The sequence below is a fragment of the Pleuronectes platessa genome, chromosome 4 (assembly GCF_947347685.1).
Source record: "Pleuronectes platessa chromosome 4, fPlePla1.1, whole genome shotgun sequence".
NCBI classification, from domain to species: Eukaryota; Metazoa; Chordata; class Actinopteri; order Pleuronectiformes; family Pleuronectidae; genus Pleuronectes; species Pleuronectes platessa.
Window position 1 is genome coordinate 3,523,855 of NC_070629.1, and position 24,579 is coordinate 3,548,433.

General features: G+C 42.0%; 3 protein-coding genes across 3 annotated transcripts; 2 read left to right on the forward strand and 1 right to left on the reverse strand.

Moving 5' to 3' along the window:
• The first annotated feature begins 8,973 nt into the window (after positions 1–8,973).
• LOC128438570 (Golgi-associated plant pathogenesis-related protein 1-like) lies at positions 8,974–11,458 on the forward strand. The gene is made up of 6 exons (XM_053421156.1): positions 8,974–9,071; positions 9,232–9,258; positions 9,435–9,638; positions 10,017–10,094; positions 10,336–10,485; positions 11,280–11,458. Exons 2-6 carry the CDS (start codon positions 9,252–9,254, stop codon positions 11,363–11,365), a joined length of 525 nt encoding a protein of 174 aa, XP_053277131.1. The 5' UTR covers positions 8,974–9,071; positions 9,232–9,251; the 3' UTR covers positions 11,366–11,458.
• Positions 11,459–19,604: 8,146 nt separating this feature from the next.
• tubb2b (tubulin, beta 2b) lies at positions 19,605–22,557 on the forward strand. The gene is made up of 4 exons (XM_053421146.1): positions 19,605–20,121; positions 20,998–21,106; positions 21,193–21,303; positions 21,391–22,557. The coding sequence occupies exons 1-4, from the start codon at positions 20,065–20,067 to the stop codon at positions 22,449–22,451; spliced, it is 1,338 nt and encodes a 445-aa protein (XP_053277121.1). The 5' UTR covers positions 19,605–20,064; the 3' UTR covers positions 22,452–22,557.
• Positions 22,558–22,742: 185 nt separating this feature from the next.
• On the reverse strand, positions 22,743–23,888 carry bcl2l16 (BCL2 like 16; the record flags this gene model as incomplete). The annotated part of the gene is made up of 2 exons (XM_053420193.1): positions 22,743–23,176; positions 23,436–23,888. Coding segments are annotated over 2 exons (582 nt in total), but the record flags the coding sequence as incomplete, so codon positions are not given.
• Between the last annotated feature and the right edge of the window lie 691 nt (positions 23,889–24,579).

Below are 24,579 nucleotides of genomic sequence, written 5' to 3' on the forward strand. Positions count from 1 at the left end.
AACAGCTGCTCTTAAAATGCAGATGTGACTTTAAATACTCCGGTTTCAGTTGATCACAGTAAATCTGTTTCTGCAGAATAAGAATCTGTGTCACATTGTCAAGTCAAATGATTTGGCCAGTGAAACAACTTTACATACCATTAGATATCTAACGTGGTGGAGCTTATTCTCCGGACACACACAGTCGCCTGTCTCAGTTTAAAAGATTCATCATCAATCTCTAACGCTTCTCTCTGCTGGGTGAACCGGCTCATGTCGGCCTGCGGGCTAGCGTAGCTAAGCTAACAAGCCAGGTACAGGTGAGTTGAATTCTATCCACAGTTTCAGGTGGTGTTCAGTGCCGGGATGTAGCCTGGTAGCTCAGGTAGAGCTGAGCAGTCAAGAGGCTAGGAGTTGCAGTCGTCGCGCTGACTGTGACATCACATGAATTCCAAACCTCTATATCTCTTAAACGAGGGAGTTAGAAAAAAATTCGCCCCCCTCAGAGTTGTCATGCAGGAAGAACCTCGTGATTGACTCTAAAACCAATTTTTTAACCATGCTGTAAACAGGTTTAATTCTGCTCTAAAGTCTGGGTTTTTAACATTGGAGTCAATGGGGACTATCCCCTTCTTGCAGCCAGGCGGAGCGGCTTCCCATGAAACTGCAGCTTTTTACACTTCCGTATTGGCCTCACCGCTCAGCCCAGGATGTTGCCCCTTGAAAGAAACATACTCAACTCAAGGAGAAAGCCTGGGAGAACAGCTTTGTTTTTAGGAGTGATTTAAAGTGTGTTAAAGACGGGGCCGATCTAATGTGAAGTGATAGATTTATTCGACAGGTTTGGGGCGGCAACTGCGAAGGCGCGATCGGCTCTGGTAACTAGCCTTGTCTGAGGTTTGTCAAGGGGCAGTTGACTGGCTGATCTCAGTTCGGTAACTGGAGTGTGCATAAAGAGAAGTTCGGATATGTAAGACGGTGCCAGTCCGTTAAGAGATTTAAAGTTAAAAGTATGATTTTAAAAACAATCCTGTGACAAACAGGAAGCCAGTGTAGGAGGCGCAACATGGGTGAGATATGGTCTCTCTTTTTTTTCCTAGTCAGCAGCCGTTTAATGGAGGATTTGTCTAAGCCTACATACAGGGAATGGCAATATTCAAGACGGGAGGTTCTGAATGCATGGATAATTCTCTCTAGGTATTTTTGTGGGAGGTAGGCCTTTACCTTTGCTATTTGACGCAGGTGAAAAAAGCTAACTCTGACTACTGAGGAAATTTGCTTTTCAAAATTAAAGGCCCTGTCAAAAACAACACCAAGACTCTTTACAGTGGAGTGAGTATAAGGACCAAAGGCCCAAGATTGTTCACATCTTGCAGTTCTGATTGTCCAAATATGATAAACTCAGTCTTCATTATTGTTTAATTTGAGTAAGTTTGATTCCATCCATGATTTTATGTAATTTAAGCAATCAAGCAGGGGCTGGAGTGATGTCTTAGTTTTATTGTTCAGGGGCAAGTACATTTGAATGTCGTCTGCGAGGCAGTAAAAGGAAACATTATGTTTCTCCAAAATTGATGCTAGGGGCAGCATATATAGGGAGAAAAGGACAGGGCCTGGAACTGATCCTTGAGGTACCCCACATGCAAGATGAAGAGCAGGTTCACACTGAACACATGGTGAACGTTATGCTGCCTGTACATTCTTAACAATAAACCTTTATGGTTTTCACATTCTATTGCCCAGGTATTAAGTATCCTAAGCATCCAAATTTAGATTTAAAGATGGACAAATAATTACATTACTACAAAAACTAATGCAAGTACCGTAACTATTTACATTATACTTATCAACCATTTGCTCACTTCAACATAGTATTCATTGGTTTGAATTAATATCTAACCTAAAGTTGAAAAGAAGAAGACAAATTTAAGTGAAAAACTGTTTTTTATTCCATTAATTTTTTTTTTTGAATTTGAGAGATTTGTTTGTAGCACCTGTTGGATTTTTCATTAATATGTGTCAACTTTTTTGAACAAAGGTAAATAAAGTAGAATAATGTTCATGGTTGTTTTCGATTCTAAGCAGAAATGAGTGTGATCATATGATGTGATGGCAGCAGGACACCACGTCGAGCAGACAGGACACAGACTGACTCCAGGCTGGTGAACTGATAGCTCTTTCCAGGAAAAAGCAAGTCGTAGGAGATTTGAGATCAAGGCTGCGCCGCCTGATGACAACTTTTGGACACGGCTTGTTCGTGGAGTTCAGTTTCATGTCTAAGGACTCCTAAGAATGCAAACTGGAGGTGCGGAGGAGCTTCCAGGTTTGCAGTTGACCTTCTTTACGTTCTGTGCCACAGCTTTATGAAAACTGAAGGGATTTGGCCTCTACAGCACCAGGTTAACATGTATTCATCTGACTTCTTTCATATAAAATCACTACGCAGGTCCAGTCGGTACATTAACTTTGAAAGGATGCACAACGTAGGGGAGAGCGGGGTAATGTGGGAAATTTGCTCCCCTCTAGGCGAGCTAAAATTATATATCTGTAACATTTACACATTTCCCATTAATTCAGGATGTTTTCTAGAAATAAAAATTATCAGAATGTCTTCAGGACAAAGGGCAGTGAAAATATGATTGTTTTTAAAAAAGTGGTCTTGTGTCCCACTTTACCCCAGCTACGGGGTAAAGTGGTCCACTTACTTTTTCCACTTTAAAACTACCATAACAACACATGTTGTAATAGGTCAATTAAGCACATTTATGATTATTATGATTCATGTGATCTCTTGCACACCCTAGCTTGCCTGCACATTGTTTCTCTGTCCAATTGGCAGGGACAGGGATATTGTTTTTCTCTGCGTATTCAAATGCCAGTTCACGGCACTTAACTGGAGCAAGGCCATGTAACTGGTCAGCTAGTTGTTTCAAGTGTTTGGCAAGCTCCTCCTCCATCTCATCTTTGAATATTGTCTTTACCTCAGCTACTGCACCCCAGGCTACTGATTTTACTTTCCCTTTCTCTTTTTTCTTTATGAATCTTTTGAGGGTTGTCTTATCAATATTTCTATCCCTTCCAGCTTTTCTTAAGGACTTCTTTCCTTGCATGACCTCAGCGGCTGCACTCTCCATCTCTGGGAGGGGTGTTTGGCCCCAGGTTGTCTTCCTGGTGTAGTTTCTTGGAATGATGGCTTTTCTACAATGTTTATGACATTAAAAATAAAACATATATAATGTAATATAACACTAGAATATGTTTAAGACTAAACTTAACTTGTGCTTTAAGGGGGGGGGGTAAAGTGAGACACTGTCTCACTTTACCCCACAGCATTCGTCCCACTTTACCCCACAGCCACCATTTTAGAAAAAACAACTTCTCTTAGCAATTCAGGCTAATCTTCAGCTAGCATCAATCACATGGTTTTATATGTTGGAAGTTCACCAACATGTATGATATAAGTTTTTCTATCTGATTCAATTTTTTTTGTGAAAAGACATACTTTCCACAGCACCAGCACCAACTTCTCCTTCATGGCCAGGGGGGAATGGGAGGGGCTTGAAAACATAATGGTCAAATGACCACAAATATGTTCCGTTGCCTAGATACAGGGGGTATCTCACATTACCCGATGTCCCACATTACCCCGCTCTCCCCTAGGTCACAGAGGGCATATATGGATTATTCAAGTCATCATCTTTTTCTATTAAATGTATTTATTAGTGCTGTCAGTTAAACGCGTTATTAACGGCGTTAACGCAAACCCATTTTAACGCCGTTAATTTTTTTATCACGAGATTAACGCAGAGCTGCCAACTCTCACACGTGTGTGTGTGTGTCCTCCCAGATAGCGCACCGGTCCGGCGGCTCCGCCCACCGCCACCGCGCACTCGCTCAGAGAGACACAGTGAGATCAGAGCTTGTTCACGTGAAGTCGGTCACGCTCAGTGACTGACTGCCTCTTAACTATGGAAACAGTGAAAACACAGAGTTTCTCTGGTGTCACCTGATCAGATATCAGCGCCTCAGCGTCTTGATCAGAGCAGAAGCTGCAGTTGGTTTCTACCGATCTTCAGTATCTGTGTTCGCCTCCAGTCTGACCTGCTCTTGTTTTTTGTTTTAATATTTCGCCAACTAAAATATATATTTTTAAGCTATTAGGCTGCAGCTATATGTTTTTATTTATTTAAAAATAGGGTACTTCTTATTGAAAGTGAAGCTATCGGAGTAACATCATCCAGCTATTATCTCCCGAAGAAGGAAGAGATGCCTGCTCTCAAAGAGGAGAAGAAGCCAGGCTTTTTGCACAGGCGTCTTCTCAAAATGAAGCTTATTGATAACTCAAGTTATGGATCTCTTCCAAGAAGGGAACACAGTAGCATATCTGGACAAGACCACTTCTTACACAACTTTTGAAAATGGCCTCGTCAAGGATTCTTTTAGGGATTAAAATTGAGTCAATGTCTTTGACCTCGGCCCATATTCTGTCCACCAGATGACGCCTTATGTCATCATCAGTACAGTACATCACCTTTGCCTTTTTATAGATTTGTGTGATGAGCTTGTCCAAGAGAACACTGACATACTTTTTATATTTGACGTCTGCCTGGATCTTTTCAGTCTTCTCCCTGGCGCTCCTGTCAGATGGTGCTGAGTTCTCACATTCTTTGCTGACCTGATGATGAAGTCTGCTTAGATCTTTTCTTCCCTCTGCTGCTGTCCTCTGATGATGACGACTGCTGTGATCTTTTCTCCTCGATGCTGCTGACCTATGATGATGATGACGACTGCTCTGATCTTTTCTCCTCGATGCTGCTGACCTCTGATGATGATGACGACTGCTCGGATCTTTTCTCCTCGATGCTGTTGACCGCTAATGATGATGACTGCTTCTTTTTTTCCAGTGAGTCAATGGTCATTAAAGCGTCTGACACTCTGGTTGTGTGGCGGTTAACTTGGTTGTCCAGCCACCAGCTTATCAGGACAGAAAACAAAACACCCTGATCTGAATGTCTGCGTATATGCCTATGTGTGAAGTAGGAACACAAACCTGTTTCACTGGACCTGAACCCATGTCTGAATTCCTGCCAGGTGCGATGCGCGTTAGATGAGATCTGAAAGCTGTTTTATGAATACAAGAACCTTTTCAGATGGAGGCTTCTTCAGTGTTTGGAATGCAATTGCCACCTCCTGGCTTTTCCTTCTCCAGAAGCACAGCTTCAATACTAGCAATCGTGACTGTATCGCCTGCCTGCTAGTGACTTTGGGATTGTTGTTGAATTTTTTTGTGACCTGTGACAGTATTTAGAGTGTCCCTGCTGTGGAAAAAGTCGTTATGAAAGCCTATTGATCTTTCTCATTCCATTACCGATTGAGAAGTTTGGCTGTGGAGATTCCTTTCCATTTGTGCTTTCCTCACTGATTGACTCAATTATTTCATCTAAAGCCATATCAATCTCTGGAGAAAACTATGAATTGAGATAGAGGCTGTCATTGAACTCATTAAAGAAGTCTGTGATGTCAGTCAAACTATTGTTGATTTTTCCTGGACAAGCCTCTTCACACTGTCCATACTGCTTGCTGTTGAACTTCCCTCTGAGGAACTACCTGACTTGGAGCGTACTTGTGTCTCGCAGGCATAAACGATCATCTTCTTGACTTTAGCGGGGTTAATGAGGCGGGTTGGTACAGTCTTCTCAAAGCTTGCAGACATGGTGGAGTTAACAGTCTCCGTCACCTCCTCTACAAGCAAGTCTGTGAGCTTATCCAAACTCTCAGACGTTGTTGTACTGCCTGGTGAAAGACTGTTGTTGAGAGTGTCGCCCAGAATGGACCAAACTTTATCCTCAGACACGGGTGCACAGGGACGGCGCTTTACAATGGCATTTGAAACAGACGTCATGAAGTTCAGCAGAAGTTCTGCCAACATAAATGTTGTAGCTTCATCCGGCTTGCCTGACTTCAACAGCTCCCACTGCTCTGCAGTGAGCTTTGTAAAAAAGTTGTTGAAGTACCGGCGGACAGCCTCTGCATTTAAGTCTATTTGTTCCACTTTATACTTTCTATCTATCGGTCTATCTATCTATATATCTATCGACCTCTGTATAACAACGAACGACTAGCTTCACGTTTGTACGATGGGAGGAAATGTTGACACTCATCCATTTTTAATATAGAGTAAATTATCTATCAAGATGGATGTGCATGGATGTACCTTCTTGTTATTCTTGTAAAGTGTTTTGTAGCTGAATCAGACGACTCTGAGCAGAGACTCTTTTCTGCGTGAGCTCCTCCAGCTCCTGCTGCAGCGCCCCCTGCTGGCATCGAGCATCATCCTTCAAAATCAGCCAGAAACAAAGACTTGAATCATACAAACAAAAGAAAAACTGAGTGAGTGGTTAATGTGTCTGTGTGTGTATATTATGCAGCTCTTATACCCGCTCCCTCTGTGTGTCTCGCAGTTCCTGGAGGGACTCTCTCAGACTACTTCGCAGTGTGTCGGGGTCCAGCGCGGGCTGAAGAAGAGGCAGCGATGTTTCCCCTCTCTCAGCAGACACAGCCGCCGAGCCTAAAGTGTTGTCAGGGGTGCTAACGTGAAATTCTGTTAAAAATAAACAAGAAGAATTGCAATCAAATGCTGTTCATTTATATGCTTGAACATGAAGGAGGGGTCCGGTTAAGTCAACTAACAACAGAGCTGTGATTTAGTGGAATCTGTCGTGTTTCTCAACAATCTCTTAAAATAAAAAAGGGATTATGAAGAAACTAGAGAGGTTTCGCTTGAAGACAGGCCTGCAATACTTAAATTGTTCTATTTATTTTATAGGTCAATTATACAATTTTATGTTTTTGCACGCAAGATGTTGATATTTTATTCTTGTTTGTTTTTTTGGTAAATAATTTGTAAGCTTAGTTTGGAGAGGAACCCTTAAACCCATCATGACTTATCCATTTTCTTTGTATTCAAATTTAATTTGCCATTTATTGCAGATGCTTTCGTAGTATTCGAAGTATTCGATAATCTATGGCAGGGGTGTCCAAACTACGGCCCGCGGGCCATCTGCGGCCCGTCATCCATTTTTTATTGGCCAGTCTCAAAAAAAAAAAAATTTAAAAGAAAATTAAAAAAAAAAAAAAAAAAAAAAAATTAATAATAATAATAATATATATATATTTTTTTAAACTAACAATTTAGTAGCACTGAAATGGCAGTTACTTATAGCACTATGTAGTTTTGCTCTATTTTTGAAGAAATTGTACTTTCTTGATTCTTGTTGTTCTGGGTTTTTACCCTCGAGTAGGGGAGAGCGGGGTAATGTGAGACAATTTTTACATTTGCTCCCCTCTAGGCGAGCTAAAATCATATATCAGTCAAATTTACACATTTCCTATTAATTCAGGATGTTTCATAGCAATGGAAATGATCAGAATGTCTTCAGGACAACGGGCAGTGAAAATATGATTGTTTGTAAAAAAGTGGTCTTGTGTCTCACTTTACACCAGCTTAGGGGTAAAGTGAGACAGACCAGAGAAATCAAGGGGGTAAAGTGGTCCACTTACCTTTTCCACTTTAAAACTACCATAACAACACAAGTTGTAATAGGTCAATTAAGCACATTTATGATTATTATGATTCATGTGATCTCTTGCACACCCTAGCTTGCCTGCACATTGTTTCTCTGTCCAATTGGCAGGGACAGGGATATTGTTTTTCTCTGCGTATTCAAATGCCAGTTCACGGCACTTAACTGGAGCAAGGCCATGGAACTGGTCAGCTAGTTGTTTCAAGTGTTTGGCAAGCTCCTCCTCCATCTCATCTGTGAATATTCTCTTTACCTCAGCTACTGCACCCCAGGCTACTGATTTTACTTTCCCTTTCTCTTTATGAATCTTTTGAGGGTTGTCTTATCAATATTTCTATCCCTTCCAGCTTTTCTTAAGGACTTCTTTCCTTGCATGACCTCAGCGGCTACACTCTCCATCTCTGCGAGGGGTGTTTGGCCCCAGGTTGTCTTCCTGGTGTAGTTTCTTTGCATGATGGCTTTTCTACAATGTTTAAGGCATTAAATAATAAAACATATGTAATGTAATATTACACTAAAATATGGTTAAGACTAAACTTAACTTGTGCTACATGTCTCACTTTACCCCACAGTCAACATTTTAGAAAAAAAACATCTCTTAGCAATTCAGGCTAATCTTCAGCTAGCATCAATCACATGGTTTTATATGTTGGAAGTTCACCAACATGTATGATGTAAGTTTTTCTACCTGATTCAATTTGTTTTGACACAACAGTTGATTAAGTTCAAAGCAAGAAAATGTACTTTAACATGCAAAAAAAAATTTTGGGTGAAAAAAAATAATTACCACAGCACCAGCACCAACTTCTCCTTCATGGCAAGGGGGGAATGGGAGGGGTTTGAAAACATAATGGTCACATGACCACAAATGTTTTCCGTTGCCTAGATACAGGGGGTGTCTCACATTACCCCGCTCTCCTCAACTGCAACTGCAACTGCGGCTGGCCACGCAGTTGCATCAACAGACTCGTTTTGGTTTATGGTTCCCCAAGGATTGCGCGTGTTGCAAAGCAATTCCCCGACAGAACACTAGGGGGAGTAACGTGTTTAGTCGAAGACGAACTTAGAATTACTTTCTTTCTTCTTCGTCGACTGTTTATTTACATCGCCACTGTGGCTCCTCATAGCCTTTTTCTGGCGGACAAATCCGCCAGTCAGTTACGGGTTATACAAGTGGTCATACTTTCGGATCTCTTCTGCCAAACGCTGTTCTATTTGGTCCATATTAGTTCTTCTAAATCTTCCGTGGGTTCCGCCGGTACTATGAGGCATGAAACCGGAAATGAGACTCCGGAAAGGATGTAGTTAGCAGACCAATCACAGCTGTGAGTCATGAAAAAGGTTAAGTGGCTGCAGGGGAGTACCAGCAGGAAAGGGCTGGGGTTCTGTCTCCTCCTCCATACAGACAAGAGGAAGGAGTGGTGAGATCTGTGTTATAAAAACTGGCTTCGAGACAGCAGTGTGTACACAGGACATTCCCTCAGATCTTGGGAACACAAACTGACTCAGGTGAGTGCAAGAGATTAGTTTGTGAAAGATAAAGTAGATTTGTTTCAGTCATCAGATCATTCTGCCTGAGCACCTGCTGAGTGTTCCTTCAGATTATTTGGTATAATTTATTGGATTTTATCTTTTAACTCTGTTCTCATTTGTTCTTTTCTCCCTTCAGCCCTCACAACCACAGACATAATGGCAGGTTAGTGCTTCAGAACTATTAAGAATCCAAAAACATCATCACTGTCGAGATCTTTGTCATTACAGGTCATGAATAATCCTGTCTGTACCCAAGTGTGTGGACAGCCAGCCACAGTAGTTGCTCATAGCAAGTTTATTTTTTCTGTGCACTGAAAGTCGATGCCTTCTTTTCTTCAGATGAAAGCTTTCAGAAGGAGTTCCTAGAGACTCACAATGCCTACAGGGCGATGCATGGTGCGTTGCCACTGACGCTCAGTAGCGACATGAATGATTCATCTCAGAAATGGGCCGATCACTTGCTGGAGCTCGGTGTCTTCCAACACAGCGATACAAAACATGGAGAGAACATCTACCACATGATGGGCTCCGGGGCCTTGACAGGTGAGATACACATTCAAATTGAAACATTTGAAATAAGGAATGCCACTATTCTAGACTGATCATTTAAAAACTAAATGAATACACCTAATAGCACACTCAGGGGATTTGGTGCTGCAGCCTCACTTACTGCAGTGTAACCAGCAGCTCCTGGGGCTGAACTTAACAAGCTTTAAGACATTCCTTACTCAGTTGTGTAACTTAATGGGACCTCTTGACTCACTATGCTGTTACACTATGTTTAGCATTTACCACTACACTGTCATTTTCTCTTACAGCTTCTTATGTTGGTCATAATGGAATTTTTATCATTTTGTTTTTCAATCACATCATTGTAGTTTGTCCATATTGTGTTATTTTTTGCTTTTCTTTGCTCTTTAGGGAAAGGAGCTGTGGATGCGTGGTACAGTGAGATCAAAGACTACAACTGGAGCAGTCCTGGGTTCGGCATGAACACTGGTAAAACACATAACATCTGATGGGCTCCATAGGGAGACAATGAATAAAGCCAGATTTGAAATATAGATCACTTTAAGATAATAACCTTTTTTTTCTGTAATAATCTATTAAACTCAGTAGAAAAGCAAAACATTTATAATGACCTTTACTTTTGAAATAGTAATCATTTAATAAAATATTGAGAAATTTAAGTTAGAAACACACATTGGTCCTTACTTCACTGCTGTGCTTCTTCTCGCAGGGCATTTTACTCAGGTGGTTTGGAAAGACACCACTAAACTGGGCGTGGGTGTAGCCTCTGTTGGTACCAATGTCTATGTGGTTGCCCAATATTCTCCACCTGGCAACATGAACATGCCGGGATACTTCGAGAAAAACGTCCTTGAGAAAGGTAAGAAATCACCAAATTATTGGTAATCACTCCGTTTAGTCTGTAAACTAAATATTGTATTTTTCTTACACTACATATATTTGACCACACTGTCATTTATTTTTACTTTGAAGATTCCAGTTTTACATAAAAATCACATGGCCCAATTCTAAAAAAAAATGCATTTATGTATTATTTAATGTTTTAAGTGTGATATATAATAGAATTAAAATACAGCATCCATGCAATATATGGACTGTATTTGCAAAGGAGTCAGTTTCTAGTTACTTTTGGAATGTTAATCACGCTTTGCTTCACAAACCTATGATATTTTACTTGTATATATATATATATATATTCTAATTGCAGTCATTTTACTTGTAACTCAGTATATTGAAACTACCACTTTTTAAAGCTGCAGACACATAATTACCTGTTTTGGTTTGAAAAACACACAGAGGAATGCTGCAGCACTGGATTTGTAAAAGAATTGTGAAATTGTAGTTGTGGTTCACTGTCAGTGAGCACAAACTCATTGTACATCATAACAAACCAGTTATGTTGGATCCAAATCTTCTTGATGTGTGATGAACTGATCAAGAAAGGCTTTTTTTTAATGTGCTTGATGCAACAGCTATTAGAGGATTATCTCCTGCTCACAGTATGCTAGGTACACAAGGACAGATTTCTTCTCATGCAGCCACTTGTGGGTAATCCAGCAGGTTTAACTTGTTCCTATGTTTTTTCCTGCAGCAGCAGCAACAGTCGTGTGTTTCTGGTGATTTGGCTTTAAGTTTAACAAATTACTTTTACAGGTAGTGGAGGAGTAGCGAAAGGAGCAGGCAGTCACCCCAGTGTGGAGTCTGACAAGAGCAAAAGGAAATGTTGCACACTGCTATAGATGACCTAGACCATCCCTGCTGCTACCTCTTAATATTCCATGTTTTCAATGAAAAAATGAAAGCTTGTTTTATAAAAAATGTTTGATTGAGAATGCTTTTAAGTGTAATTTATACGCTATTAGAGAGACTTTCAGTCAGCAATGATTTCTGAGTCATTTAATAACTATAAAATAAACACAATAAAACAGGCCTTCTCCAGATAGAGCTGAATTCAACGACAGTGTGAAGTTCCAAAATACACCACCAGGTGAAAGCATAATATAACTAATCGTGTCCCCTCTCTTCAGGTTGGAAAATTAAACAAGCAGAAATTGGAAGCTTTCACAAAATTATGCAAATCAGAGAAAGATCTATGCTTCATATTTGTAGATAGTGACTACAGTTCCCATAGAACTCTTTTCATAAGGTTTCATAAATTGAAGCTAAGAGACACGAAACCAGCCCCACAGACATTTCAGAATATTTTTTTTATGTAATATTAAGAGTATGAAGAATCTCAGTGTTTCAGAGTAACATAATGTTCACATACAAGTAGTAGACAACACCCACCATAGTCGTATTTATTCTGTTTCAGCTGATGTATAATCAGTAAGAATAGGGACATAAATGCATGGACTCTGTGTCTATCCACATGCGGGGAGCGGGACGGCCTGATCGGAGCAAAAGACGTGACCTGCTGGATTTCAATCATCAGGTAAATACATACACTGAGAAGGTCATCATTATCTGTTCCGTATATGAAATATCTGACAAGGCTGAAAAATGTTGGCTGGTCCCTCATCAACCATACAGCGCCCCCTGTGGCTGTCGGTGCTCACAGACAAGGTTCTAACCCACATAGAAAAATAATTTTGGCTTAAATGACCTGCCAGATATGGGCCACAAGTTAGCCATAGCAATACCTATGTTAGCCAGAGGTGCCGAAGGTGGCACGAAATTGTACTATTTGGGCCAAATTCACCATTCAACACATGGCCATTTTAGGTTCACATCCAGACTACCCCTTGCCATGAGCACAGAAAAAAAGCCCCATTTGTTTGTTTGTTTGCTATTTTACAAGTTGGCCACTTTAGGCCCACATCAATTTTGTCCAGACCACAAGAAAGACATATGTAACGCATGTTTGTCTGAAGAAGCCCACATATGAATGCTATTTTAGAATGTATCTGTTTTGGACTCCAACTCACTGATAACACTGTCTTCATAAAGAGCAGGTCATCTTCCACTGAGTCCACCATGTTTCCATAGAAGACCAGAAGTAACCTACCAAACACAGGCTCCAGGTCTATAAAGGCCCTTAGAAAGTCTTGAATCCATTTTTTTCTTTCATGTTACTCAAATTGGGTCTTTTTTTGTTTTTATTTTGATCATCGTATATTACTCAAGATGTGTGAAACTGTTTTGGACAATACACATTTGACAAGACTCTCCTTTACATCGTTCCTTGATCTCAACCTTTTCAACTGCTGCCAGTGACTCAAACGGTGAGCACATTTACTGTCTCAGGGAAACTACATTTCCCATGAGCCCTGTAGTTTTGTGATCCCCTCCCTTTGCTGGCATCTTGTCATGATGCAAGCCTGAAGCTGCCAGGAAATCTGCACTGCTGGCCTAAAGCCATTGGAGGCAACCAGTCTTTTAGCTGATGACATTTTAGTGAGGAATACAAAATGGTTTAAAGTTAACGTAATGCTACATGTAGCAAACTTAAACTCATCTCTAAAACAGATATTAATACTCTCATTATTAATTACAAGTCATTTAACAGACTCTTTTATCCAAAGCAATTTGCAATAAGTGAATTCAACATCTATGTGGGGCCATTTAGGGGTTCAGTATACTGCGCAAGGACACTCTGGCATGCAGATGGGCAAGACTGAGGATTGAACTGCCAACCTTCTGGATTGGAGGACGACCAGTCTACCCCCTCAGCCACAGCCACCCCAGTTAGTATACACCCAATCAAGTCGAGAGATGCAGACTGATGGTACATTTGAGACTAGAACCTCCCGCGGGGCATCGAGTTGGCCCTTATATTACAACAGTGCAGGTGTTTTTATGTAACAGGATATTCTGTTGTAGGAGGGTGGGCTGATGCATCCTGGATTTCCCCTGCACCACACTGACCATCATTCTTTGTGCTCTGTAGGGATGTGACATGTGCATAGCCCGTTGGTGACTGTCTGGCTTTATTAGCCTCAAATGTACTTCTTCACTCTAATCTCTGGAGAGCAGCCATACAGGCACTCCTGTGTGTCTCTTAAAGGCACACATACTTAAGGATATAGGGGAAAAGCAATGGATACAGGTCTCTCTGTTTTATTAAAAGGCAAGACTTTGTATATGTATTTGGCTAATGTGGTCTGACTAGTGCTAATGCAGCTAGATTGCATCTACATTTCCAGTTGTTCCAATGGAAGGCTCTCGTCTTCTGATGATATTTAAAAAAAGTTAAAATAAATATTGAAGCAGAATCAGGGAAGTTGAGGTTGAAAAAGTTGAAAAATTAGATTTAGAGAATACAGTTTTACAATTTTAACTGGAAAATGTCAGCAGAGCAGTTTGCGTTAAAATTAGGAATATGTAGCATCATATTCGCATAATACTTCATATTTTGCTTCATCAGCACCACATTATCATAAGTGTCAGGGCTTTGACAAGATTTTGAAAGAAACTAAGTCTACTCTGAAGAAAGAACCACACAAACTTTGACAAAATACAATTTTTGGTGAAGACATAGGAATTTCAACAAGACCCTGATACTCAATCGTTTGACCCAAAAGCAGATGCTACACAAGGAAAGTTCCCAAAAATATTCTTTAATTAGACTTATGGGGTTGGTACACAGAAAGGCAGTGGTATCAGGAAGGACAACCGACAAAGGCACAGTAACAATTTTTTACTTCGTAACAAGGATGAGGAATCATCACAAACAAAACAACTCTGGCAGACTGACATGGAACTGATGAAACAAACTGACACTGACAAAAGAACACAAAGACTAAATACACTTAGTTGCGTAACGCAGGGAATACTAATGAAGGCATTGTACCTCTGCAACCAAACCGAATTTCAATTTCTGACAGAGCATTTTTATGGACTTTCAAACTGAATATTAGGCCTCATATAAATCCTCCATCTTATTCACAGCTTTGACATAAGGAGACAGTATAACTGTTACATAACTTATAACTGCTGGGAACATCCCATAGAATGTTCATCAGGACCTGGTGTTAAACTGCACCACAACACACAGTATAAGTGAAAGTTAGAGCCTAAGGCCACTCAGTGTCACATGAAGGACCAGCAGTCTAAACCAGCACAAGGGCACACAGTGTAAAATGGTCAAATCAGGGAGTGTGTCTTTCTATATTTACATCAGCCACAGTTGAGCAGGATACAGGAAACCATCCTGCTTTATCTCACCTTAGGAGGCCATGTGCTTGGAAACAACGCAGAAGAGGGGTTTCATGGTGGTTTCATAACATTCAGTTCCGGTAGATTTCAAAAGGTATCATGTTTTCTTAACAAACGTAATGTGATTTTTTTTTACAGTTGAACAGGGCTTTTTTTTACTTCTGGCTTCCTCTCCACAGGCGGAAGCTCATGTGTATTGTGCTACTCAAACCCGAGAGCCATGTGAACACGTGTCTTCTCAGAAGCAAAATAGTTCAAACTGGTGGCTTTAATATATACTTGAGTAAAAAAATACTTTCCATTATATTGGGAGTTGTGAATTACCAGGGGGCTGATTTTCGGACATAGCAGAGACTTTTCTGCGCTGTGCTAAGCTACATATGCTGCATCACGGCTGAGCTTCTGATTCATTTATTTAAATAAAAAAAGGAAATCAGTACCAACAATATTTTACCCTCAAAAATATATAGTTTTTCAAATACAGAAAAACATCGAATTAAATCCAGTCTTAACTAATTCTCCACCATACACAGTCTTATGTGTTTCACATGAGCTTGGCTTTTTCACATATATTCAAATGTTTTCTCAAAAGTCAGCTATCAGTGGCCTACATCCAAAAACTCTCAGTGTCAGCTTTCAACTTTACAGCTCTGTAAAACTGCTTCTTTCCCAGCTCCGCCATTATACTTTCCAGCCTCTTTCACAAAGAGACCTGAGGGTGTAACTAGCAGTCAAACAAACAGATTGTCCTTACACACTTTGATCCTGTCCGATGTGTTTCTATAGACTGAAAGGGCCATGTTGTGCTGCAGAATTTGACACTGGCTGAGTCGGTCTGCAGTGGGAAGGCAGTAACCTGATATTAGAGTGATTCAGTGGTTCTCCCAGCAGACATACTGTACATGAGCCCAGCTGCTCTTGTCTGACACCTGTCGACCTTAGCAGCCCTTTCCCCACAATATCTATAACAGGACCAGTCGCACATGAGATGAACATACGACCAGCTGGTGCATTATTGTCCTCAAAATGAATTTAAGTTTGAAAGTTGAATTCAAGTTTCATAGTTATTCTAAGCTCTCACCTGATTTTTATCTTCTCCTAACCTGTATTCTACTGTACAATATGGCCTCGTCTTACAAGTCCACCTCTGCACTGTATAAGTCAGTGGAACCTGGCGGCATGAGCCATAACCATGGGGGGGTAATATGATTAAGATTCAAGCAGAAACACCTCACTATTAATTTCACAGTCAGTCGGTATGTGGAATGCACCTCTTGTGAACCATTCATCTTATAATCTTCACACTTGGCATGACTGTTTTAAAATGCCAGAGGACGTGCAGTGCTGAGTTTGGTGTGATTTTGCGATGTGGTCCATTCACCATGATCAGAAATTGAATAAACAGGCGGCCAGCCCTCTGTAACAGATTTTCGTGGAACTGTTTGAGGAGGACTCACAGATGACAACGAATCATTCTGAAGTAGCACCAGAGCATTAACACAGGACAAGCAAACAGTCCACTCCAAACAGAGAGGTTTAGAACAGATCAAATCAGTCAGTCAAATCCAAACTATGGAACAGTGTCTTTCTTCAATTCTGTATAGCAGTTGATACTTGAGTAAACAGTCTTACTGTAAAAAGCAGCTTAACATGGACATCATGACAATAGTCAGCACTTTGTTGTTGAGGACTTCTCGCCACCACCTTCCCCTGCTCTTACAGATATATTGGCTTAATTGGACAGCGTAGGTCTCTGTGCACCAGTCGCTAACTGGCAGAATTCAAAGTCAGAGGAAGGTTGTTAAAAAATTCCAGAATACGTCATTGGCCACAGAGTGAGTAAAACCTATGAGTGCAGTCATCAAATAGTTCAAACCATTCTATAGGAAGAGAAACTCTAGGATCAAACCAGGAACATGTGTTTTTCATGCCATGGCCCAACATCTGGCTTCCAAAGGAGAACATGACTGAAAATGTTTGGGGACCACTGTTTTAGATTGTACAAATTACACTCACTTACCATATACACATATTTCCGTTATTGATGCATACGTGATCTGTTTATTCTGACCATGATTCAGGCATTCATCATTATCTTAAAGTGCATTTCATTTCACTGGTTCTTACTCTGTTTAAATCGTATTAGCTATTGTTTGGCAGTTTAATAGTAATTCAGGGATTTGGAGCCTGTTGCTTTATCATTATAAATGTATCACTTCATGCTGGTTTCAACTTAAGTTCTTTGAATGAAATCCAATAGGCAAACAAAACATCCAGCAAAATGTCACAATTTTGTGCAACACAAAATTCTATATTTTGAGATTAAAGCTTCTCATAATGAAAATTAAACATCTTTTGATTATATTCATGTCATGATGGAAATATTGATATGCTATGACCATATTCTTCACTACCAGATTCCCTCCATCTTTGACTTTAAATTATAGCTTTCCTAAGTGGATAATTGATGGGTGGCTGTGGCTGAAGGGTAGAGTGGTCGTTCTCCAACCTGAAGGTCGGCAGTTCGATCCCCAGTCTGACCCATCTGCATGCCGAAGTGTCCTTGGGCAAGATGCTGAACCCCGAATGGCCCCCCATAGAATAACTAAGTGCTGCGAATAGATGCACTGTATGAATGTGTGTGTGAATGGGTGAATGTAAAACTGTACTGTGAAGCGCTTTGAGTGGCCATCAAGACTAGAAAAGCGCTATATAAATACAAAGCCATTTACCATTAATTATGATGAAATTACATCAGTGGCATAACAGGAAATCTGGTTAAAGCATTTATCCTTTGAGCAGGGTTGATGAGGGTACATCTATCCCAGCAGCATCCGTTTCCTTTTTGTAGTATTGATCTGGCTGCTGGAGGCAAAATGCTGCATGCTGCATAGTCATGAGAGATGCTGAGTCATGGGATGCAGCACTGGTTCAACAGGGCTTCACAGACACACGCTGCTTGTTACTGTACTGTGAGCACACTAAAAGGCGAGTGCCTGGTCATGTGGTACAGTGCTCTTGAAAAGCATCAAAAGGCAAAATCTCCTCCCTGTCCACTGAAAGCTTTTTGACCTGCTCCGGCTTTCACCACAAACCACTAAGTGCACCTTTTCTCCCAAAGAAAGATGTCAATGAATAATTAATCGTTTTTTTACACAAAGGCAACCGACTGCAGAGAAACAGAAATGACTTAGATCAAAGAGAATCTTCACTGTGTCCTGAGGCTGCCTGCAATATACTGTCAGACTCATGTGGCCTGCTGGAGTTTACTGCACATGTTAGAAAGTACAATGAATCGAGTCCTATGTTAGCAGGACTGTTACCACGACATCACACATACTGAGTTCATGAGGCAAGATTTCCCTAAAAGAATTACTCTACACCCCAAAAAATGTCAATTTCAAAATCAACAACCAACATCTTAAAAGAATTAATCTGTTTTATCTACATTAAACGTATTAATTATTTTTAATTTAAAATGAATGCAAGATGCTCCACGAGTGCTTGGAGCTTGGATCTAAATGCCAATGTTAATATGCTGGCATGCCCGTAATGACAATGCTAATACTTAGCAGGTATAATGTTTGCCATGTTCACCATTATGATTTATTGTGTTGTTGGTGCAAAGCATTGCATGAATATAAACTGATCATACATCATAAGGAGAATATGAATGCAAATGTACTATCAATCCATCCAACAATGAACAATATGGAACCATAACTGTCATCCTCATAGTGACACTTGAGTCAACATCAGACAATGACCAAAGTCCTTATGATTCTTCCTCAGGGCACAAAACAATGGATTCAAATGATATGTCAAACTATACAGTGGTTGAGCTAAACGCTGTGGGTATAGTCTGAAAAATTGTCATATTGTGTTCAGCAGTTTCAGGAAGCACTCAGGAAAACAACAAGACACAACGTAAAAAAGGGAAGAGGCTGCACTACAAGCTAGCTGGTCTTATATCCTAAGTTATTCTCTCAGTGCCATACCTCTGTCATGGAGCACACAAAGGAGGCTTTTGTGTGTTAGATTACAATGCACACAGAGAATGAGCCTGGCCTACATACAGTGTGATATGATAAGTGTAGCAGTGGTTGTCCTGCCAGGCCCAGAGAATATTAATTTATGAGAACACGATTAGATTTAATGAAACAGAATTAATCCATTGCAATTCATACACCCCCAGAAAGCCTTTACTTTTCTGCACAATAACTAATCTACATAACAATGTATGGTATGTACTGATACTGTGCTAAAGGCTTGGTGGCTCCACAGAAATCCTATTATGAAACCCTGTGCTACTGTACACCAGTCAGCTGTGTCCAGCCTAATCGTCATGGCGACCACTCCCTAGGAGTGGCGGTCCATCCTTAGAGACAAGGCCTTGGCAACTGCAACAAGAAGAAATGCTGGAAACACAGCCACTGTCTCGGCTATCAATAAAACCATCTGCCCTCATTTAACAGCAACATGAGGATAAACCTTTCTATTCTCTGTACAGCATTTCAGATTTTATACACATTAAGTTTAAGCCTTACATTGGGCCTGCATGCTTGGATTTAATATTCATACTCTATCACTAGAATGAACCAGGAATGCGTGAGATTCTCCCTCTGAGGGTAAACCTACAGCAGCAGCTCGTCTCTGAGCACCAACTGCAGCACAGGGTCTGACGTGTCCATTGTGCTGCTCTGTGATGAAAGTCTGAAGACTACAGGCCTAACCAGCACATGACTGGAAATCACTGTTGTAGCATGAGCAGAGGCAGGGCCTGTGTCATTGCGACAGTTTCCGCTGATGAATCCTCTCACTGACAGCTGCATCCTGTTCGCCACGTCGGCTGTGGCTAGCGAGCAGGCGACTGGGATTGTGATCAGGAATTTGATCCAATACTTGAATAAAAAACGTTTCTCTGTCTACGTCTTCAGCTTCGATGCGGCAGTGAAGTGCAGAACACGGAGTGTGATGTCAGCATCGTGAATCTATTCCGCCATGTTGAGAGAAGTAGGTCTACGTCTACAGATTAGTAGTCACGCGTTAGCGATGACTGTGACTGACAGACTGTCTGGTCCAATGGCAGATGAGTTTCTGAAGATTTGATTGGTCAAAATTTGTGCCTGTAAGAAATACTTCCGCGGATCAGCCAATAGGCAATCGAGTGGCGCAGAAAAGGGCGGGTTCTGTTTTAGTATAAAGTGGAGGGTTGAGCCGTGCACCCTGCATATCGAAGCTAAAGTCGTCTGTGTGGAAGACTCTCCTAACCGCTGCGAAAATGAGGGAAATCGTCCATCTCCAGGCCGGACAGTGCGGGAACCAGATTGGTGCCAAGGTTAGTGAAACCCTTTTTATCACTGGAGTCCTGAACTGAGTCATTTTATTTCAATTTAAAGTGCTGTGCTGTATTTCTGATTGTGTGTGTGAGCCGCTGCTTTGTGTCCATACGGGTCCCTGAAAACCACACCCTGGGAAGATCGATGTGTCCTTCTCAGGGAACAATGGGGGTTAAACGTTAGATCTACACTCGGTGACTTTTAGGTGCTGTTTTAGCACCCCGATTTTATCGAAAAGTGGACCAAATAAAGCCATTTTAACTCAATTTTGACATGTTTTTCAAATTTCCTCGAAATCACTTAGTCCATAATTGTAAATTCATCTGATGTTTTAATAACCGTTTAATAGCCATCTGAACAATAACGGTGGGATTAAATGAGGATATGTTAATTCATTAAAACAGTTACTCAACGGTAGCGCAATGCGAAAAAGGAAGTGAGGGTCATTCTTTTATAAGAATGACAGAGTCCTTCAGTCCTGTAACGTATTCGCTCGTTGGGTGTTTTTTGTACTGATAAAACGCGTTTGCACCGCTACAAGGAGAAATGAAGGCTCTTTTGTCTGGGAGCGCAGCTGCGGCTCAGCCAGGCCCTCCTGGCACTGCTGTCTGAACTGCGCCCGCTCTGGGCGGAGTTGGCGGCTAGTGACGTAACGAAGAATTTGAAACTCATAACCCATGAGTCTCAGCCAATAGGGGGTGAAGGCGCGCGCGCCGAAGGCAGCGTGGCGGGAAATTAAGATGGTTAAATTACAACTTTGATCAATATGAATTCTTTAAAAAAAATAAAAACGGGAAAAATCTAATCTATTCTGGTGGATGAGCGTGACTTGGTCATGTATGCTTTCCTCAGTTAACAAGTTATTTTTCTCCTAGTTCTGGGAGGTCATCAGTGACGAGCACGGAATTGACCCAACTGGAACCTACCATGGAGACAGTGACCTGCAGCTGGACAGGATAAACGTGTATTACAATGAGGCCTCAGGTTAGTTTTTTTCGGTCTTCATTTTACATGACTTAAGTTGCAGAGTATAGTCAGACATGACATTTTCTCTCGTCCTGATTTTGCAGGTGGTAAATATGTTCCCCGTGCTGTGCTGGTGGATCTGGAGCCGGGCACCATGGACTCCGTGAGGTCCGGACCTTTTGGCCAGGTCTTTAGGCCAGACAACTTCGTATTTGGTAAGATTTCATTAAATGTGTATTTTCAGATATTATGATGCACCATTAGTTCTGCAAAAAGCGTAATCTTTAATTCTTCCCTTACAGGCCAGAGTGGTGCTGGCAACAACTGGGCCAAGGGTCATTACACGGAAGGTGCAGAGCTGGTGGACTCTGTCCTGGATGTGGTGAGGAAGGAGGCAGAGAGCTGTGACTGCTTGCAGGGCTTCCAGCTCACACACTCACTGGGTGGGGGCACTGGCTCCGGTATGGGAACTCTGCTCATTAGCAAGATCCGTGAAGAATACCCCGACCGCATTATGAACACCTTCAGCGTGGTGCCCTCCCCCAAAGTATCAGACACAGTTGTTGAGCCCTACAACGCCACACTATCAGTCCACCAGCTTGTTGAAAACACAGACGAGACCTACTGCATTGACAATGAGGCCCTCTACGACATCTGTTTCCGTACCCTCAAACTCACAACCCCCTCGTACGGAGACCTCAACCACCTGGTCTCTGCCACCATGAGCGGCGTCACCACCTGCCTCAGGTTCCCTGGGCAGCTCAACGCTGACCTGCGCAAGTTGGCTGTAAACATGGTGCCATTCCCCCGTCTGCACTTCTTCATGCCAGGCTTTGCTCCCCTCACAAGCCGAGGCAGCCAGCAGTACCGATCGCTCACTGTGCCAGAGCTCACCCAGCAGATGTTCGATGCCAAGAACATGATGGCTGCCTGCGACCCACGTCATGGCCGCTATCTGACCGTGGCTGCCATCTTCCGTGGCCGCATGTCCATGAAGGAAGTGGATGAGCAGATGCTGAATGTACAGAACAAAAACAGCAGCTACTTTGTAGAATGGATCCCCAACAACGTGAAGACCGCAGTCTGTGACATTCCTCCCCGGGGCCTCAAGATGGCAGCCACCTTCATTGGCAACAGCACAGCCATCCAGGAGCTGTTCAAGCGTATCTCTGAGCAGTTCACTGCCATGTTCAGGCGCAAGGCTTTCCTCCATTGGTACACCGGAGAGGGTATGGATGAGATGGAGTTCACCGAGGCAGAGAGCAACATGAACGACCTGGTGTCCGAGTACCAGCAGTACCAAGACGCAACTGCTGAGGAGGAGGGAGAGTTTGAGGAGGAGGGTGAGGAGGAGCTCGCCTAAAGTCTTCCAATCTGCTGTTCTTAAAAATTGTTTCGTTCTTGTAACATGTGTTGTTCAGTGTTCTGTCTGCTGTTGGAGTTAATAAAAGTTCAACAAGTTCAACAAACGGCAAACTGTCTGTTTTTAATGACTGTGCATTCCAATACAGACCTAATTATCATGTACAGGTTTAGATGATTGGCAGATGCATGGTTACATAAAAATGGAGGCAGTTAAAGTAATATTGCCCATATGTTTACTTGAGCATGCACTGTGCCTCTTAAAAGGCTTTACTTTACTTCAGTAGTTCAGAGCTTTGGTCTGGAAATGCAGGTTGCCATTTCCAAAGTAGTCAATAAATCCAACCTCAATAACTAGACTTTGACAACAGCGATGGGTGATGCATAATCAAAGTCCATGAATTGCTGAATAAACATGATAAGCTGGCATGTGACTGTTGGAATGGCTTATACTACGTGTGTTACACAACGATATGAACGGGTGCAGATATGCTTGTTACCTGTATAAGGTTTCTGTACATTTAAAAGAAAATACAACGCTCCCAGATGACAGTGATGTAGCACTTCCTGATGGTGAACAGTAGGGGGCAGTGCTGGTTAAGCCATTCTTTTCCACAGCAGGTAGGTGATAATGCTTGTGGCCAGTGCCAGCAATGTCCAGCAGCACACTTTCTTCACCTGACCCTCCAAGCGCTGCTTCTCCCCAAAGCGTGACACGAAGCCACTCTGTCAGACAGAAATAAAAAGATTTCACCACAATATATAAAGTGATAGTAGGATGTGTTCAATACAGAGGGAACCCCATTAAACATTGGGAAGAATTATTATTTAGATACGATGTGAAGGAACTACAGAAATTATAATATTTTGTATTTCTTCATATTATTAGCAGGTGGCATACAATGCACAGAGGGATTCAACATAGCAACATATTGCTTTGTTTATAAGAATCATCTTCCTCTTATATTCACTTGTGAGCACTCACCCATCCTCCCCTGTCTTGTATGTCAGGGCAGATGACCCTCTGTACGTAGGCGCCCACACACTCCTTCAGCTGCGGCAAGACCCCCAACATGCCCCTCTCATGGCAATGCAGAGCCATCTGGCCAGCCAGCACATACACTGACAGCACAGCGCTCCAGGCCAGGTCCCTGCGGCGCCCCACAGGGACAGGCAGAAAAAAGTGCTCATCAAGGATGCTCATGAGCATAGGGCAGGCGGTTTTCTCCGTCACATCCTGGAAAACACGAGGCCAGCGTCTGAAGAAGATGGGGAAACGGTTGAGGAGCTCGTCCCCTGCATGGCGCAAGGCTGCGGTGCAGGCAGTAGGGGCATGACCCATGCTTCCATCTGCCCCCCCTGTGGTAATATAGTTGATGTAATCATGGGCCATCAGAAATGCTTCTCTCACCAGTGGATCAGGATTGTCCAGGCCCTGTAAGGCCTCTGGCTCCTCCAACTGACACATAGTCCCCTCTGACCACTCAACAAACCACAAAGCTTTTTTCTCATTAGGCCTTAGCTGACAGATTTCCTTGCAGCAGAGCCAATCTCCATGTCACCTCTGTCTGTCATGGTGCTGTAGGGATACGGTGAAGTAAAAAAAATCACATTAGAATATGGAGAAGGGGAATTAAATTGCATACTGCAGTGTCATATAATTAAGTATGTTCAACTCACCTACTCTTCATTATTACAAACACACCAATGCGGAGGGAAGAGCCAGCAGGTAAAAGAGTTGAGGTCCGGAGGAGTGGGTCTGTGCGTGTTGCAGACAGACTAGGTCAGCCCGTCTCCTCACCAGCTAAATATAGAGCCCTTGTTGGAAACTGACACCGATCTCCCACCTCATATGCACAGTCATAGCTGCTCCTGACATACATTCCGAATCCAACACAAGCAGGAGGCTAAATAAAGAATAAAGCACAGAGAACCTGCACACCAAGGAGGAACAGGTCAGCTTTACACTGACCAGAGAGGCAGAGAGTTTTCTTTGAAAAAAAATTGTATTTAAATTTAGTTTTCAGTAACAAAAACACTAAAGGACAACTTCACAAATCTGGGCCAGCAAAAGGTCAACCAACCAACTAGCCTCCGGTATCCAGTGAAGCCAAGTTAATAACACCACA

Excerpts from the sequence above, each read along its gene's own strand:
- LOC128438570 (XM_053421156.1), top strand. Across the intron at positions 10,095-10,335 it reads TGGGTTCGGCATGAACACTG|GGCATTTTACTCAGGTGGTT; the intron begins GTAAAACACATA and ends TTCTTCTCGCAG. Across the intron at positions 10,486-11,279 it reads GAAAAACGTCCTTGAGAAAG|GTAGTGGAGGAGTAGCGAAA; the intron begins GTAAGAAATCAC and ends TTACTTTTACAG.
- tubb2b (XM_053421146.1), top strand. The coding sequence starts at position 20,065 with ATGAGGGAAATCGTCCATCTCCAGGCCGGACAGTGCGGGAACCAGATT. Across the intron at positions 20,122-20,997 it reads GGAACCAGATTGGTGCCAAG|TTCTGGGAGGTCATCAGTGA; the intron begins GTTAGTGAAACC and ends TTTTTCTCCTAG. Across the intron at positions 21,304-21,390 it reads GCCAGACAACTTCGTATTTG|GCCAGAGTGGTGCTGGCAAC; the intron begins GTAAGATTTCAT and ends CTTCCCTTACAG.